This window comes from Neoarius graeffei, chromosome 22 (genome assembly GCF_027579695.1).
Source record: "Neoarius graeffei isolate fNeoGra1 chromosome 22, fNeoGra1.pri, whole genome shotgun sequence".
In the NCBI taxonomy this organism is placed as follows: domain Eukaryota; kingdom Metazoa; phylum Chordata; class Actinopteri; order Siluriformes; family Ariidae; genus Neoarius; species Neoarius graeffei.
Genome location: NC_083590.1, coordinates 59,620,127 through 59,639,239, shown reverse-complemented (window position 1 = coordinate 59,639,239; position 19,113 = coordinate 59,620,127). Strand labels below are relative to the sequence as shown.

At 40.6% G+C, this 19,113-nt stretch overlaps 2 protein-coding genes across 6 annotated transcripts in view; one reads left to right on the top strand and one right to left on the bottom strand.

The window, feature by feature from the left end:
• Positions 1-1,947: 1,947 nt before the first annotated feature.
• On the top strand, positions 1,948-18,102 carry LOC132871025 (probable C-mannosyltransferase DPY19L1). 2 transcript variants are annotated; one of them, XR_009651241.1, is made up of 7 exons: positions 1,948-2,157; positions 3,099-3,248; positions 6,598-6,695; positions 7,180-7,305; positions 7,506-7,558; positions 13,683-13,829; positions 16,526-18,102. XR_009651241.1 is itself a non-coding variant. In XM_060905185.1 (6 exons), the coding sequence occupies exons 3-6, from the start codon at positions 6,616-6,618 to the stop codon at positions 13,762-13,764; spliced, it is 354 nt and encodes a 117-aa protein (XP_060761168.1). In that variant the 5' UTR covers positions 1,948-2,157; positions 3,099-3,248; positions 6,598-6,615; the 3' UTR covers positions 13,765-16,037. The 2 variants fall into 2 exon arrangements, 1 of the variants encoding a protein (XP_060761168.1); XM_060905185.1 differs by lacking the exon at positions 16,526-18,102 and having other exon boundaries at positions 7,180-7,322; positions 7,506-7,554; positions 13,683-16,037.
• The window catches only part of LOC132871017 (uncharacterized), a 39,031-nt gene continuing 31,576 nt past the window's right edge, over positions 11,659-19,113 (bottom strand). For all 4 annotated transcript variants that reach the window (XM_060905177.1, XM_060905175.1, XM_060905178.1 and 1 more), the window contains 6 exons: positions 16,993-17,167; positions 16,734-16,890; positions 15,009-15,294; positions 13,722-13,876; positions 12,903-13,182; positions 11,659-12,735 (listed from right to left, as the gene is read on the bottom strand). In XM_060905177.1, the coding sequence (XP_060761160.1) occupies positions 12,585-12,735; positions 12,903-13,182; positions 13,722-13,876; positions 15,009-15,294; positions 16,734-16,794 (933 nt within the window). In that variant the 5' untranslated portion in view covers positions 16,795-16,890; positions 16,993-17,167 and the 3' untranslated portion in view covers positions 11,659-12,584. The remainder of the gene's footprint in view (positions 12,736-12,902; positions 13,183-13,721; positions 13,877-15,008; positions 15,295-16,733; positions 16,891-16,992; positions 17,168-19,113) is intronic.

Sequence of the window (19,113 nt, the reverse complement as noted above, 5' to 3'; positions counted from 1 at the left end):
GCAACATGCCTATTGATGCTCAGTAGATAAACGTCAGCTAATGAAGACTGAGGTGGAGTGCCTGGTGGAAAACGGTTTAGCTAAGCCTAGTTGCAGCCCCTGGAGTTCCCTGTGTTTGTTAGTGCCAAAAGCTGATGGAATGCCCCATTTTTGTACCGATTTTAGGAGGGTAAATGCGGTCACGGTGTCCGATAGTTTCCCTTTGCCCCGTATTGATGACTGCGTGGACAGTATTGGCCCGGCCACTTACATCACAAAATTAGATCTCTTAAAAGGGTACTGGCAGGTTCCGTTAACACAGAGTGTCCGATATCTCGGCTTTTGTGACCCCCGACCACTTCATGCAGTACACAGTCATGGCTTTTGGGTTAAAGAATGCACCCGCTACTTTCCAGCGCTTAACGCACCAAGTATTGGGTGATGTTCCACAGTATAATGTATACCTCGATGATGTGGTGGTGTACTCTAGTAAGTGGTCGAGCCACCTGTCCACCTTGAGGACAGTATTTCAGCGGTTGGCGGATGCGAATCTAACTCTTAATCTTGCCAAGTGTGAATTTTGCAAGGCTACCGTCACCTATCTGGGTAAACAGGTGGGGCAGGGGCAGGTCCGACCGGTGGAGGCTAAAGTCTCGGCTGTGGTAGCCTACCCAGTTCCCACCACCAGGCGTGAGCTGCGCCGTTTTTTGGGCATGACAGGCTATTATCGGTGCTTCTGTAAGAATTTCTTTGTTGTAGTCGCCCCTCTTACTACTCTGTGTAGCCCGAACATCCCTTTTGTGTGGACCACAGAGTGTCAACATGCTTTTGAAACAGCTAAATCTCTCTTGTGTAGTGCCCCTGTACTTGTTGCACCTAACTTTTCTCTTCCCTTCCAGCTAGAAGTCGATGCTAGTGCATCTGGGGCTGGCGCAGTATTGCTCCAGAGTGATGGTAGCAGGGTTCCTCACCCAGTGTGTTTCTTCTCTGTAAAATTCCAACCCCATCAGCTGAACTACTCCACCATTGAGAAGGAAACCCTAGCCATGTTACTTGCTTTACAGCACTTTGAGGTCTACGTAGGTTCAAGTACACTCCCAGTGACCGTGTACACTGACCATAATCCCCTTGTGTTTCTGGCCCAGATGTACAACCATAACCAACGGCTGATGTGTTGGTCTTTGTTGGTGCAGGGGTACAATATTGAGATCAAACACAAAAAAGGGGTTGATAATGTGGTAGCTGATGCTCTCTCCCGTGGGTGAGGTAACAAATTGAAAATTGTAAACCGGTATTCTCTACCACTTTCCTAAACAAACTGGGGGTTTGTTTTTTATGGGTGGGGGTGTTACGACCCTGGTGCCAGGGGTCGTGTGTGTCGTTATGTGTGGGTGCGTGTTTTTTATTCTCTCTCTCTTTCTCTCTCAGGTGGACGCCTCTTCCTCTTATACGCAGCTGTTCCCACTCACCTCATTGAGGGGCCATGTTTAAAAGTGAGAGGGAGGCGCCTTTCGAGAGGTGTGTGAGCCGGTGGGCTGTGGTGGTGACAGTTAGGAGAGAGAGAGTTGTGAGCTACGTCTAGCGAGTGTGCGCTGCTCCTTTAAGGGAAAAGGAGCGTGTATAATCCCGGAACTGTTTGGTTGTGGTTTGTTTATTGTAGTTTTGGTGAGAACCTGGCTCTTGTGCTTGTTTTTTTTCTTTGTTTGGAGACCAGTGCTTTTAGATGTTTTTTTTTTCTAGGGTCACAACAACAGAAATAAAGATGATAAACTAAGGCAAATGTAACCCTTATGAATCTTTGCACCACATTTACACACTGATTCTTTGTTAGTTGTTACATGTCTTTCAATCTTTTGCCTTAGTGGTTAGTTTTTTATTTGCCACGCGATATTTGCAGACACTCCCTAAGGAACTCCCACCCGCGTTAGTTCCAAGCATAGATAGGAATTTGCTGACGCTCCCTAGGCAACGATTAGCATAGAACGGTATATTTACCTTTCCCTTCCCGCGAGACGTCAGATCCACTGATTACATACCATTGGATTAAATCAGATACGATACAATTGATTTAGATTACACACAGACACAACACATCTTTACAACACATACCATTGATTTGAAGAATTTGTGAATCCCGTTGAAGACTCCTGTGAATACGTTTTATTGAAGAATATCCTGGTGAGTTGTAAGCTAATCAACTGTACTAGTATGCTATAGGAATGTAAATGGTGGATAGCCTCTCGGTTCAATGTATTTGGGACCGTATAATAAACCAGCCAGGATAGGTTTTTGTTTAAGATGTTTTTGTTTCATGATATGTTCTTGTTTTTGATTTTCATACTCGATACGAGGTTGAATGTTTTATGATACGATGATGTTGCCTACATGATTCTAATGCTGCATTCATGCGCTATGGGAAGATGATATTTTCCAGTTGGGAAGTGGTATTTACCAGTGTGTTGTGTTCACATGCTTTTGTTGTTGTTGACAAATTAAAGATGGTGGACCAGATTCAAGTTAGCAATAGTTAGTTAGCTATCGTTAGCAATAGCGTCTGCTCTGGAGAGGTAAAAACAAACCATAACACATTTTTAAAGGAAACGGATTTCTAACGTATTATATTACACTTGTTAATGACGCAACATTGCATAGACACAAAAAACTACCCACTAGCAAAAAAAACTTTAGTAGCGTACAATGCTTAGCATTCAAGTGTCTTGTACCGCTCGCCGCCATGTTGAAAAGGTTAAAGTTCATCTTATCTCGGCAACTCGTGTAGCAAAATTTTCTACGAGTTGCCCAGTGGAAAATACCACAAGAGGGGGCGTTCATGTGTGCTTTCCATGTCGGCGTTTGGTATTTACCATAATTCCCATAGCACATGAACGCAGCATAAAACAGTACTGAGGTAAATGTTAGCCACACTGCTAACCCTTTCGGGCTGGATTAGCTACCTGACGGTACTTGATATAAGTATGATTCTGTAACCGTCCTTTCCAGTATCGCTGTTGTTAAACTGTAGTGTGAAGAAGTGATGAGATGGGGACTGTGGTGTAGCACTGACAAAATGTGAAGTTTGGAGAAGTGAAATTCCTAATCGCTTGCGCGCGTCTGTGCAGGCTGGTTTTCTCTCCCGCCCTCCGAGGGCCTGCGTTCCATTGTGAATTCTGCCCTGCGTTGACTTCATCGCTAGCCCTCCCTCATCCAGAGACGGTTGCCGATAGGAGACTTTGCTGACAGGACCGAACACACAGAGAACGGTCTGGGAAGTACGGTACCGATACGAACCTTGAATTGGAACAGGACTGAGTATTGTTGTGACAGACGCCCGCCCGCCCCCCGTTTCCCTGAGACCCCGTCCACACGTAGCCGGGTATCTGCTAAATCGAAGATATTTTTCTACGTTTTGGCCTGTCATCCACATGAAAACACATCAAAAACGAATATTTAAAAAAACTCCGGGCAAAGTGAAGATTTTTGAAAACTCCGTGTATGCCTTTTCGTGTAGACAGAGATAACCAGAGTTTTGCGTTTTAGAACGTCACAATCTCATCTCATCTCATTATCTGTAGCCGCTTTATCCTGTTCTACAGGGTCACAGGCGAGCTGGATCCTATCCCAGCTGACTCCGGGCGAAAGGCGGGGTTCACCCTGGACAAGTCGCCAGGTCATCACAGGGCTGCACATAGACACAGACAACCATTCACACTCACATTCACACCTACGCTCAATTTAGAGTCACCAGTTAACCTAACCTGCATGTCTTTGGACTGTGGGGGAAACCGGAGCACCCGGAGGAAACCCACGCGGACACGGGGAGAACATGCAAACTCCGCACAGAAAGGCCCTCGCCGGCCACAGGGCTCGAACCCAGGACCTTCTTGCTGTGAGGCGACAGCGCTAACCACTACACCACCGTGCCGCCCACGTCACAATCTGCGCCAAAAAAATGACAACAAATCTGCCCTGACGTCAAACGTGCGACCTTTGTTTACTGCAGAAGCCAGATTAAGCATGGACAAAGAGTAATGGATCGGAGTAGTGCCTTGAAAGCGTTAATAATTGTGCAGGTGCTATTTATATGTTTAATTTTAGAAGCCCAACTACTGACAAGATTCCCAATCAACGTTTTCTTGCGTCTTTTGAAGTTTATACTCCAAAATTGTGTTTAGAAGCAATTCTGTCTCCGAGTCTGTCCAGACGAACGAGCTTGGCGCCATGTTTTATGTTTAGGCGGAAGTGACGCCAACAGAGGGCTATTCTGATGTGATTAGGGGGTCGGATTTGGGGAAATAATGCCATCTACAGGTTTGGAATGCTTATGAATGTGATTGAAAACGCAGATGTTCGGTTATGTGTGGAGGGGATTTTTTCCGAAGACGAGGTGGTGTGGATAAAACATTTTTATAAACGGAGGGGGGGAAAATGTTCGGTTTTAAAAATACCCGGCTACGTGTGTACATGGCCTGAGATCTCAGAGGGTATTTTTCTTTCCTTTTTGTTTTTTTGGTTGTTGGATCCAACATATTTGGTCTGAATATAGAATGTACATTTGTATTCCACTCCATGCATTTTGATAATTGATGCATTTTGGTATTTTAAGATTTGATATAGTTGATACACGTTAGTATTTCGATATTTGGTTTTGACACACTGATATCTACATTCAATACTCAACACGCGCGCACACACACACACACACACACACACACACACTCATTAATACACATTGATACTTTAGATACTAGACACTCAATACACACACAGTCTGATTGATATACATTTGATATTTTTGATCGCACACACTCAACTCAGTGTAGTTACACTGTGATACACCATAACGCTACATTTCATCACATTCATTTGACACTACACACACAACATTCATTTAACTTTACCCTACTGTAGCATTCTTTTAGCACTCCATTCACTTCACATAACACTCATACACACAGGGATCCCAGACGTCCGCTATTTAGCGGAATTCCGCTATTTTTCTAGCCAAAGTGGTGGTGGTTTTTTTTTTTTTTTTTTTAAATCTCTTGTATATCCGTTAAAAATATGTTTAAGTAAAATGACCAGCAGAATACGTTCTGATTTGGTTTGCTTGTTTAGTGATGTTTTTGTCAACTTCGTTTGTTCTCATTGACATTCGGGAACACTCGGAAGTTAAATTGATGTAAATACTGCGAGACTGTACACGATAGAACAAGAAAACAATATGGCTGCGCCCATTTGCTAGAAAATGTGTTTTAACTCCGTTCGTGCTTTTGTTTCTAATGCGTTGAACTTCATTCAATATGTCGTGGAAAAAAGATATCCTCCATAAAAGAGATAGCGGAACAGTGTCCGGGTTAGAAGAAGTATATTCTTCAAAGCTACATTTTCATCTAATTTTTATAAATAACATTTTTTTTTGCCACTTATGTCATTGATTACAAAATATGGCATCAAATAGATACACATTATTGTTAAATTCTGTTGCTTTTCTATGTTAAATCTATGTAAAAAATGTGTTCTATAGCATCTTTAAATGTTAAAATCTCAACAGCTTCAGGGGGCTTGCAGCGCCCTTGACCCCTGCTGATAGTTTCTTACAGTCCTCTATTTTTTTCAATTACTGCTGGGATCCCTGTACACATCACTCCGCGTTCCCCCTTAGATACAGATTGTATATTGACTTGAGAAGTATTGACACACTAGGTAGTTATGTGTTGACATATAGGCTCTCCTTTCTTTTCTTTCCTTATGTTTTTTAAACTCGAATAATAATACCTAATCAACTTTGAATACTTTCAATATTTGTAATAATACCGAATATTTTTTTCCCTACTTATTCAATACACAACTTTTTATAATAACCTAATCTGTTGTCGTGTGTTTATTGTGGGTGGAAAAAGGCATTAATACACTAAACAGTATTCACTACCACAGTCCTCCTGTCGAACCTAATGATACCCGAGTGATCTCCCTTACCCAAGATACCGGAACCTACAGTACAGTAGGTAGAGTTACACAAAGAAAGAATTTACATAGAAGCAATTTACAGCAATTGGTGACATTTCTGAGAGCTGATTGCAACACTGTCAGGTACATGAGGGAGGTGGATGTATGTGCAGAAGTGTTCGGTTTAATAAGGTGCATATACATACACAAATACAAAGGCAAACAGTCCAAGTCAGCAGGCTAGATCAGAGATATGAAAACAGGTAAAGGGTCAGTTGAGGCGCAAACAGAACATAGAAGGCTAAGCGAGAACAATAACGAGAAACAGGCCAAAGAATCAAGAAACCAGGAAAACAAGAACATGGGTAGAAAGGCTCGGTGATGCATACTTAACATAGTGTAATACTTTGCCATGCACATGCATCAGCTCAGTCCTTAAATAGGCAAACACAATGTTCTCTAATTGAGTTCAGGTGTGCCTTGTCCATGGCGTGCATCCTGGAGTCCACTCGGCGCGTGCGCAGCCCGAGGCGCACCTTCAGGTGCACACGCCACAGCGCGCAGGACTGACAAAAACAACGTTCATAATTAACAATGTTCATAATTCACACCTACCGTATGAAGCTACATACACTTGATTTACCTTTTTCTCTCTGCTTTTCTGTACTATAGACTCTGTTTGCAGGAGTGATGCCCACCATGGCCAGTGTAAAGCTGTCCATGGGTCAGCCCATCGTCACTCATCCCCACTATGAGGACGCTGGTCTGAGGTCAGTCAAGCTCACAGCAGGTCAGATCAGAGACATGAAGAGACAAAGAAAGAATCCATACTTCACTGGAGGGAAGAATATCCTGAGCAGAGTGCTGTATCCTGGTCAATCTACATTACAATACACAGGATATTTGCTTCTACAACAATAATCCAAAGCAGACCTCAGAGTCAAATCCACCACAAGCCACTTCAAGAAACAAAAGCCGAAGCTTTAAGAACATTTAAGAATGTTTAAGAACAGCCTTCACAGTCTCCTGACACAAACACAACTCAAAATCTGTGGCTAGATATTAAACTTCCTGTATCCGTAGGATGAACTTGAGGTGATCTGATTTTAGTTTTATAAGTTTTGGGGTGTTATCACACATGTGATATTGGTATTACTTTTTTTTTTATTTTGCAGCTGTACTGCTGCATAAAATGTGACTGAAGTTGTCCTCCTTCTTGTGCGCTGTAACACTGTTCTGTTGTGTTTCTTGTAGGGAGAGAACCAAGCTGGTCTACTCCATGTACAGCGGCATGTCTGGAGAAACTGTGAAGAGAAATCTAATGAAGCTGGGAGTGGACTTCTTTGTCCTGGAAGATTCCTGGTGCAACAGGAGAACCAGGTACCACATCACCACCAGTCAGTCACATTTTTTTTTTTTTTACATTTTGATTTTGTGTATCTAGCTAATGCTTTTATCCAGAGAGAAATGTAAAGCGCAGACCATTAGATTTTGAAAAATAGTTCCTATTTTTGATAAACACTGGTTTTCTTCCTTTCTCTCTTTCTCAATCATCTTCCTTTTCCATATCTTTTCTCCAGGCCGGGGTGTAGCATGCCAGAAATTTGGGACATTGAGGATCCCCAAAATGTTGGTAAAATTCCCCTCTGCACCCACATGTCCAGGAACTCATGACCCCACTTCACCACAGTCTTTTCCAATGATGTTTACAAAGTTCTCAAAGTCCCCAAAGATATCAGATAACACTGTTGGATGGACTGGGCCCTCACCAAACTTGTTCTTCCCACCACTTTTTTTTTAATCTATATATTTTTTGGTCTGTCACTGCTGCTTTTTACTTCCCAAAACTCAACCCTCCCACAGTTCCCCTTGCCCTTCTGTTCCCCACATTTTGCCAATCACCCTTATCCAGTGACATTCCCATGATGCACCAGCTGGTCCCCAAGTGAAAGCCTAAAGGTGCTATTGCTCTCTGTTAAGCTTCTTGCATTAATTCTGTTACATACAGTGCTTATTTTTTTTTTACTTTTTTTTGGCTTAAGAAGTAAACTTTGTTTGGTAGGACTAATTGATGTTCACAAACTGTGAAGCAGGACCCTTTGCAAACTTGACAAAAGCTGACGACTTCTGTTATTCACAGTGTTAATCTCTGAAAAGATTTTTAGATTTAAAAAAAAATAATTCATTAGTGTGAATATTTTAATGCAACCTTTAAGGTGTTGATAGGTTTTCTTTTGAAGCAAACAGTGTTTTAAAAGTCTCGGGAATCACACAGGAAAATTCTGTTCTTGTGTTTGGGAAGACTGGGGCTGTGGCAAACAATATGCTTTTGGAGTGTTTAATCATTGTTGCCACAGCCGATAAGCTCCATATTCACTAGTAACGGTGCCTGTGCATATCTGAGGGTGTGTAAGGATCTACATCGCTTATTTCACTGCTAAGTGGTCCTGAAGCACCAATATCTTTATTGCATATAGAGTGTCAGCAAACACTTGAGCAGTTTCAAACAGGAGAAAATCAACCGTGGAAAATAAGTTAGAGCTGAAACAATTTGTGAATCAACAGAAAAATAATTATTATGAACTACTTTTATAATTACATACTTGACACATTCTCTGGACTTGTGGTCAGACAAGATGAGATATTTAAGATCTTGGAATCTGCAAAGTTGCGATTGGCATTTTTTAATTGAAAAGGTAGACTATAACTATTGTACTTCAGTGCAAGTTTGAGTATTTCCATTTAATGTCACTTTATGCTTTTTTTATATGATTTTTACTGCACTGTATGCCGCTGCAGCTTACTAGTTAGATCACAAATTAAGTTTTACAAACACAATGTACTGTATAATGATCTTAAAATATGATGCCTTGTCATGACAAAATCAAATCAGAATTTTAATATAAATTGATGATAGGGAGGATTAAATGTCTGGGGTACTACAGCAAATGAAAGACACATTTTTAGTGACCGTTCTTGAACAACCAATCCAAACTATTTGTAGCAGTGAATTTTATGTCAATGGTAGCAGGTGTTAGTTTGGACCACAATGATGAGTGTTCAGTACTTTAGGAATTATTCTTATGGGCTTCCTTACTGGAAGTTTGATGAGAAGATTGATGCTACTCTCATGTCTGTTTGTCTTGGAGTGTCCCGTGGTGTCGGGCATTGGCAGCAGATTCTTTGCACTGTTAAAAAAAAAAAAGCTGTCTAGGGTATTTACATGAAACACCAGGGTGTTTTAAATAATACTTCAGTGTCTTCTAGGAAGACATTGGTGTATATGGAGGATGCAAGAAAACACGTGTCTATTATAACGACACTGGCATCTATCAGTAGACACAAAACATGTCTTCCAGGCATTGCTAAATACTCTCGACATGTCTTCCAAGTATTTTTTAAATACCCAAGACATGTCTTCTAAGGCCATGTACACACGTAGCCGGGTATTTTTAAAACCGAACATTCCCCCCCCGTTTATAAAAATGTTTTATCCACACCACCTCGTCTTCGAAAAAAATCCCCTCCACACATAACCGAACATCTGCGTTTTCAATCACATTCATAAGCATTCCAAACCTGTAGATGGCATTATTTCCCCAAATCCGACCCCCTAATCACATCAGAATAGCCCTCTGTTGGCGTCACTTCCGCCTAAACATAAAACATGGCGCCAAGCTCGTTCGTCTGGACAGACTCGGAGACAGAATCGCTTCTAAACACAATTTTGGAGTATAAACTTCAAAAGACGCAAGAAAACGTTGATTGGGAATCTTGTCAAAGCAAATATGTGGACATATTGACCCTGTTTTTGGAGCAGTAGTTGGGCTTCTATAATTAAACGTATAAATAGCACCTGCACAATAATTAACGCTTTCAAGGCACTACTCCGATCCATTACTCTTTGTCTATGCTTAATCTGGCTTCTGCAGTAAACAAAGGTCGCACGTTTGACGTCAGGGCAGATTTGTTGTCATTTTTTTGGTGCAGATTGTGACGTTCTAAAACGCAAAACTCCGGTTATCTCTGTCTACACGAAAAGCCATACACGGAGTTTTCAAAAATCTTCACTTTGCCCGGAGTTTTTTTAAATATTCGTTTTTGATGTGTTTTCATGTGGATGACCGGCCAAAACGTAGAAAAATATCTTCGATTTAGCAGATACCCGGCTACGTGTGGACGGGGTCTGAGTGTTACATTTAGGGGTATTTAAATAAGACATGTCTAAGCCCTTTTTATTTACAGGGTGGGTCCGATGGGTTCTTGGTGTTGACTCCATGGATCTGGCTTGGTCTGGCACATTTAAAAAATGCTCAACCCAGACAGGATCTTGGTAGTTTAGAGGCCAGGGTGCTAATATTGGGGAGTGCCATTGCCAGTGGGCTGTGCGTTCGGTCTGAGACAGTATTTAGTTAGGTTGTATATATCAAAATAACATCCAGATGAATGCCAGGACCCAAGGTTTCCCAGCATAACACCGCATTGTAACAAGATGATCAATGTTATTTACTTCAACTGTCAGTGGTTTTAATTTTGTGACTGATCAATGTATGTTTTGCTGCTGCACTTGGAAGTAGGTGTTTGGTTTTTTTAAACTATTTTATATAAGGCTGCAGCTGATGACAGATTAATCTGTTGATTATTTTCTCCAATATTCAGTTGATTGATTTATGAAACTTCTGAAATGTAGTGAGAAATACCATCACAATTACCCAGAGCCCACAGCACTCATCTCTACTCAATAGCAATGGGAATACTTCCTGTGTAGATCACATAGCTTGACAGGATAGTTTTAGGCCACAACTATAATGAGAGCCATTAGTTATCATGAGTAAACCCTCGGCAAAATAAAATGTTTGATAAGTATTGTTCTGGGCGGCACGGTGGTGTAGTGGTTAGCGCTGTCGCCTCACAGCAAGAAGGTCCGGGTTCGAGCCCCGTGGCCGGCGAGGGCCTTTCTGTGCAGAGTTTGCATGTTCTCCCCGTGTCCGCGTGGGTTTCCTCCGGGTGCTCCGGTTTCCCCCACAGTCCAAAGACATGCAGGTTAGGTTAACTGGTGACTCTAAATTGAGCGTAGGTGTGAATGTGAGTGTGAATGGTTGTCTGTGTCTATGTGTCAGCCCTGTGATGACCTGGCGACTTGTCCAGGGTGTACCCTGCCTTTCGCCTGTAGTCAGCTGGGATAGGATCCAGCTCGCCTGCGACCCTGTAGAACAGGATAAAGCGGCTACAGATAATGAGATGAGAAGTACAGAGTGCAGTTAGTTGCAATTAAAAGCAAAGGTGAAAATAAAAGTCTTTAGTGAGAGTCAGGATAAAGTGGCTAGAGATAATGAGAAGTATTGTTCTAGATGTGCTGACCTTCCATTATCTATTTAAGATGCCTGTTAGATGGTAGCTTGGGTGGGGAGAGTGGGACATATTTCCCAAAATGTCACATTATTCTTTTAATTATTAGCAGGTATTAACAATTAAAAGTACTGTTGTTATGGATATCTTGTAGTTGAAAACATTCTATATATTAACAGGCCACATCTTCACAAGTTCAGCTGCTTAAGTCATGGTGCCAACCATATTGAGTTTTACCTGAAATTGATTTTTTTTTTTTTGAAACTGCTAGACAAACAGAAATATTAATAGAAGAATTATCTGAGGAAATATGTTAGTCTGTTTCATGAAGAATGAATATAGGGTCATTGAAAACAAGAAAAGCTATGGCAGACTGTTCACTGTTTCAGTTTATTTCAGCAAAGATGTACTATTCATCTGTGGGCAGTGACAATGCAGAGAAAAGTTCACTGAATAATGAAAACATCTCTCTGTATAATGCAGTACAGTTTAACAGCACCACAAATAACATAAAAAATGATCACACAGTTGAATCATGTTGATTTGGCAATATCTAGCATAATTTCTGTTCACAATACATTGAAATGAAATGATCATGCGTAATGAGAAAGGTGTTGCTGATAGTGACGCACACAGAAATAATTTTCACTAACATATCACCAACAAGATTTTCAGCCCTGTTTTGATTATTGTTTTGTCTTTTCCTCTGGTTTATATGGCTCAGTCTCACTGCTGTAAATCAACCTAAAGAGCAGCAGATGAAGACAAAATTACTCCAAATGAGTGTTAATGTTGCTCAGTGTTGACAGGATATGACTTTTCAGCAGGAACAGTGTTAAGGTGATAATATCCTTCGTTCCTTTCATCTTGTTTCAAAAGTCTTCCGTCACCTTGTGGTCAAAAATGTGTGAATGCAGCTTTAAGGTGCCATAAACCATATTACTCTTGTGTCTACTTATAGTGATCTCCCAAGTGGAGGCTAAACTAGTGTCGCAACAGGAGTGAGGCCTCAGGGCAAAATTTTGTTGTTAGTTCCCTATTCACCTCTGCTGTACATGGCAGTTTCATTATTTACCCAAGTACCCAGAGACCAGCCAGTGCTGTGCAATTAGCTGATTATTCAGTAACTCAGTTGATTGAGAAAATTAATTAGAAACCATTTTGATAACCGATTAACCGTTTGAGTCATTTTTTTTTTTTTTTTAAAGAAAATGTCAATGAAAAATCACTACTTTCAGCTTTTCAAATGAGAATATTTCCTGTGTTCTATGATAGTAAATCCCACATTTTGGGGGTTTGTATCCTCAAACCTAATCTAGTCTGGAGCCATACACCTCCACCTCACACAGGGTCAGATACACCCGTCTTCCTGGAATGACAATGTTAACATAACGACCGTCCATCCCATTACACTGGAAGTTTTGGGTGAAACCTGGAGGGATGCGTGAAATAACAGCACACCTAGGAGAAGTAGTAATAATTTTGTTAACTTATGAAATGATCAACTGAACAAAAATGGATAAATAATATAAGGACATCAAACTGATTATTTTTTTGAGCATAAATGTGTTATTTCAACAAACTATGACATAGTTATATTAGTATTTATTTAATAGACTGTAAATTACCTGGGATTGTTGTTACCATTGTTTTCAAGTGAATCTCCAATACGTATCTCAGCTCCATTTATTCGTTCTGAATACTCATCTCGGTTGGTTATGTTAATTGAGAACACTTTATGGGTTTTGCGCAGGTCCAGTCGCCACCAGGGATTGAGGTCTGGGTTTGTGACCGCGCAGGAAGCCTGGCTGAGCTTGCTGGCACGATTCCCATCGATGGCATTATAGGCAATACTTGTACCATACAGTGATGACTGTGTAGCTTTTCCTTGGAGTGCCAGGTTCTCTCCTGCACAAAGGACACAGTTGCACACATCAGCACTAATATCTAGATTTCACTGGTGATTTCTACAGAGCAAAGGGTCAAAATTATGGAGAGTTGTTGGGATGGCTGTTGTTTCATACTGCCAGACTTGAAGAATGTCAATTTACCATCAGTAATAGTAAGTGGTAAATGGACTGCACTTACACAGCATCTTGTCTAGTCTTGTCGATGACTCAAAGTGCTTTACATAGTAGACACATTCACTCATTCAGAGGCAGTTTAGGGTTTAGCATCTTGCCCAAGGACATGTGGACTGAAGGAGCCAGGGATCAATTCACTGGCCTTCTGATTAGTGGCCACCCGACTGTACTGTAGCAGTAGTACTGTGTTATCTGATCTAGCCTGGAACTGTACACCTCCACTGCCAAATCTGCAAATCTTTATCAACTTTTCAGAAAGTTGTATCATATGACTTACAATTTTTTATTGACTGAATAATTTTGAATATGTTCATTCATTTTCAGAATAAATCAGCTGCCTTCAGCCTCATGTTTGCCTCTCACCAGTTGGGGCTCGGTAACCATAGACTTCCACTTCGCAGAGTGAAAGGATCTTCTGTAAACCAGGCAGAACCACAGTCACATAACGTCCCTCCACACGTCTGGCAAAAGGTATTGTTAAAGTCCTGCCTGCTGGTATTTCTTTAATTGTAGCAACCCTAAAAGAGAGAGAGAGAGAGAGAAAAAGCAGAGCAAGAATTTGTTTTATAATTGTAGTACTTGACAGGTTGATACGAAGAAATAATAGGCAGCCATTTTTCCAACAAACTAAACATCTCATCATCTCTAGCCACTTTATCTTGTTCTAAACTAAGCATATATCATTTAATTTAAAATGTCAGTCATTTATATTTTTTTAATCTCACTTGTCATAAATTAAATATATTTCTTGTGTCTTGGTGTCTGTAACGCGGCTGTGACAAACCAGACGCTCGCAGATTAAGAATAAACTCAAGGTTTTAATGGGCACAGTGAGAGGAGACAAATGTACAATAACCAGGCCAGGTCAATACCGGGAAATCCAACAAAGTAGTGAGGGCTAAACAAATCGAGGTCATGAAACGGGCAATAGTCCAAGAACCGGAAATCAGGAAAAAACAGGGGCTAGGCAACTCAGAGTCGAGAAACAGACAAAGATCGAGAAACGAGCAGATAAACACAAGGGCTCGGCGAAACCAGAAGGCAAAATGGGTCATACACGGAACCGCAATCAGAAATATAACCACTCACGGAAATGTGGAGGCATTACTATGCAATGAACAAAACAAACAGGGGGTATAAATACAGACATAAACAAAAAGGTACAGGTGATTAGATTAGATTAGATTCACTTTATTCATCCCACATCAGGGAAATTCACGTGTTACAGTAACAAGAAAATGTCAAACAGATAACAAATAAAACTGAAATAAAAATTAGACAAACGAAGGATTAAATACAGAGGGCTCAATTAGAACTCAGGGGAGCCACTCCTAGGAAGTGGCTCGGGGTTGGCTGATGGAGTGCACGTGGTAGTGTCAGGTGTGTGAGTGGGATTGTGGGAAGTGGAGTCCAGAGTGTTAGGTGAGCCCGGGAGCGTGACAGTGTCCCTGCTGCAACATGTTATCTAAATAAACGACAATCAGCTGATGGCAGAAAAGAGTTTCACTCATGCAGACACAGTTTTATAATTATAACCGATTTTTAAATTTGGTTTAATATCACACACTTATAGTCTATCTGCATCAGATGGTAAGAAAATTAATGGACAGTTGAGTCAGATGTTTTTGGTAAGTCTGTATATTCACTTACACTGGGTTTACAGCACCGTTGTGTACCAAAGAGTTGCCGATGTGAATCTCTGCTCCATTGATCCTTTCTGCACAACAATCTCCTCTGTTTGTGATGGCAATGGAGGTGACGATGTAAGACTCCAGCAGGTCCACTCTCCACCAAGGATTGTTCTGTTGAATTGTGTGGGTGCATGATCCGGCTATCGAGTTAGAGTCACGGTTTCCATCAATAGCACAGTAGGCGGCTCCAGTAAAATGCCCTGTCCGGTAGGACTGGGTCGCTTTTCCACGCAAGGCCACATTTTCTATGAATGATGTGAAATACACATTACACTATTTCCATTATATATTTTTAATCTATTAAATCAATACAATAACTGATCTTTTGGGCTCCTATAACGCAGCAGAAACAAGTTGTAAACGCAACATTGACATAACCTCAACTTAAAAAGTTGGTGATAAGTTCTTAGCAAACAGTTGCTTATTTACACATCCAATAATTATAGAGCAAAATTATCATTTATTTGGAGTTGTATTTTGACCACCTCTCTTTAAACCCTGTTTTTGATCTCCACCAACTCCTGAGGGAAATATCTTGCTCTTTAGCTGCAAAATGCTCCACTATGTTCACCAGTAGGCAGTGTTTGTCTAAAGTTTGGTCCTGAGCAGGAAGTGTACAGTGGGTTTTTAGAGCTTTTTCAATGAAAACAGCTGCAGACAAAAAAATGACACCATGAAAACAGTGAACTAAGGCAGCCAATTTTTTGGACCACACAGCAGAACAATGAGCTGAAGCTCAATAAAAAGTTCTTTAAAGCTTTGGGGGAGTTGCAGATTAAAACGATATATCATGAAAAACTATTGATTGTAACGGCTTTAACTACCTCACTTGGCTCAAATATTAAAATTATGTTTACATGTTAATGTATCGGGGTGGCACAGTGGTGTAGTGGTTAGCGCTGTCGCCTCACAGTAAGAAGGTCCTGGGTTCGAGCCCCGTGGCCGGCGAGGGCCTTTCTGTGCGGAGTTTGCATGTTCTCCCCGTGTCCGCGTGGGTTTCCTCCGGGTGCTCCGGTTTCCCCCACAGTCCAAAGACATGCAGGTTAGGTTAACTGGTGACTCTAAATTGAGCGTAGGTGTGAATGTGAGTGTGAATGGTTGTCTGTGTCTATGTGTCAGCCCTGTGATGACCTGGCGACTTGTCCAGGGTGAACCCCGCCTTTCGCCCATAGTCAGCTGGGATAGGATCCAGCTCGCCTGCGACCCTGTAGAACAGGATAAAGCGGCTACAGATAATGAGATGAGATGTTAATGTATCAATAATAATGATAATCCAGGATTATAACCAGTGTGAATGTAACACTGACAGAGACCATTTTGGGTGTATAGTTAATTATTGAGCTTACAGTATATACTACAGTACTTTTACTGATAATACTTAGTTGTATTAAAGTGTGTAGTAAGAAATTCAAAATAGGTTTAAATTATTTTATTTGTAATCCATTTTTTATTGTGGTATTTTGATTACTTAAGCAGAAGATCTAAATACCTCTTCCATCACTGAAGACTATGAAATTCATATGACCATAACTAAAAACAACACATTCTATCTGATCCAGTCGCATCATACTCATAATAGGTGTAAGCGGAGCTTGTCCCCACAACTATACTACACAAATAACTCAAAACAACACAAATAACTCAAAACAACACATTCTTTCTGATACAATCAGATCATACTCACGATAGGTGTAAGCGGAGCTTGTCCCCAGGAGAAGCAGCAGCAAAGCTGAACTGTGTTTCATCGTTCTGATTTAGTAAAAGAATTACACTGATGAAATGTACTGAAATGTACCCCAGACCTCCAACAAGTTTTATTCCAGAAGTTAGATCTCCAAAGTCTATAAAAATGAAATAATTGTCAGCACATAAGAAACATTATGCATGTAGAACTTGTGCCCAAACCTGAGCATATGAGAATGAAACTACACTCCAACAGTTACCCTTCAAAGCAACGCTGTTCCGCTGCTGCACTCCTTGGCTTGCAAATTCAGTTCAGAAGATGATGAGGAGTTGCTGTTAATGCTGCATTGATGAACATGATGGAGATATTTATATGCACATCTTCTCATTACCTGTGCTGTTTATTGATAGCCACAGATGACTTGATCCTTTTCCCTGGAAGCAGATAAGGCTATCTTTATTTCAGTGTGTTCATTAAACATTGAAAAAAACATACAGCCATAAAAAAAAACACAGTATAGCAGCTCATCACAAAAATGCAAAGTGTATTAAACAAACTTTATAAAAATGTTCAATTGTAGTGGAGTTTCATGTACTATTATCAAGTGCACTTATAGTTTGCTTTTAAGAAACTACTTTTTCTCACACTATCAAAATATGTTTCAAGAACACTGTTTAAATAGCAGTCTTAAAGTGCACTTAAAACAAGTGTATTATTGAGTAAAATGACTTCACTGGTAAATTTGTGTGTTTTTCCAAATATTTCTACAAGCTAATAAAAAATAGTAAACTTGTAGTCCTGTCTTTTTAAGTGCAATTTGATCATCCATCCATTTTCTATACTGCTTATCCTGTTAAGGGTCGTGGGGAGGGCTGGATCCAATCCCAGCTGACTGTGGACGAGGGAGGAAGGGTTTACACCTTGGACAGGTCACCAGTTTATCAGTGGGCCAACACGTATAGACAAACAATCACCCATGCTCACATTCACACCTACAGGCAATTTAGAATAAATCAATTAACCTAACCTACAGTATGTGGGATTAAACCGGAGTACCTGGTTAAAACCCACACGGACACAGGGAGAACATGCCACCCACACTCTGATCAGTTTAAAAAAGAAAAAAAACATCTACAATAAAAGTTTGTTTCTGTACCTGGATTTTTCTGTTTAACATTTTATAATGCTGCATTTTACCAATAAACCCAGGTTGAAAAAAAGTATACTTAACTATATTTAAATACACTTAGTATACTGCCGAAGCACATGATTACCATATTACAAGTATACTCTTTACGATGTACTAAGAAAGTACTTAGTGTTCTAATGATATATCATTAGTGTTACTAAAGACATACTGAAATATGGCTTACTGTACTAACTATACTACAACTCCAATTCCAAAAAAGTTAGGACAAAGTACAAATTGTAAATAAAAATGGAATGCAATAATTTACAAATCTCAAAAACTGATATTGTATTCACAATAGAACATAGACAACATATCAAATGTCGAAAGTGAGACATTTTGAAATTTCATGACAGCAACACATCTCAAAAAAGTTGGGACAGGGGCAATAAGAGGCTGGAAAAGTTAAAGGTACAAAAAAGGAACAGCTGGAGGACCAAATTGCAACTCATTAGGTCAATTGGCAATAGGTCATTAACATGACTGGGTATAAAAAGAGCATCTTGGAGTGGCAGCGGCTCTCAGAAGTAAAGATGGGAAGAGGATCACCAATCCCCCTAATTCTGCACCGACAAATAGTGGAGCAATATCAGAAAGGAGTTCGACAGTGTAAAATTGCAAAGAGTTTGAACATATCATCATCTACAGTGCATAATATCATCAAAAGATTCAGAGAATCTGGAAGAATCTCTGTGCGTAAGGGTCAAGGCCGGAAAACCATACTGGGTGCCCGTGATCTTCGGGCCCTTAGACGGCACTGCATCACATACAGGCATGCTTCTGTATTGGAAATCACAAAATGGGCTCAGGAATATTTCCAGAGAACATTATCTGTGAACACAATTCACCGTGCCACCCGCCGTTGCCAGCTAAAACTCTATAGTTCAAAGAAGAAGCCGTATCTAAACACGATCCAGAAGCGCAGACGTCTTCTCTGGGCCAAGGCTCATTTAAAATGGACTGTGGCAAAGTGGAAAACTGTTCTGTGGTCAGACGAATCAAAATTTGAAGTTCTTTATGGAAATCAGGGACGCCGTGTCATTCGGACTAAAGAGGAGAAGGACGACCCGAGTTGTTATCAGCGCTCAGTTCAGAAGCCTGCATCTCTGATGGTATGGGGTTGCATTAGTGCATGTGGCATGGGCAGCTTACACATCTGGAAAGATACCATCAATGCTGAAAGGTATATCC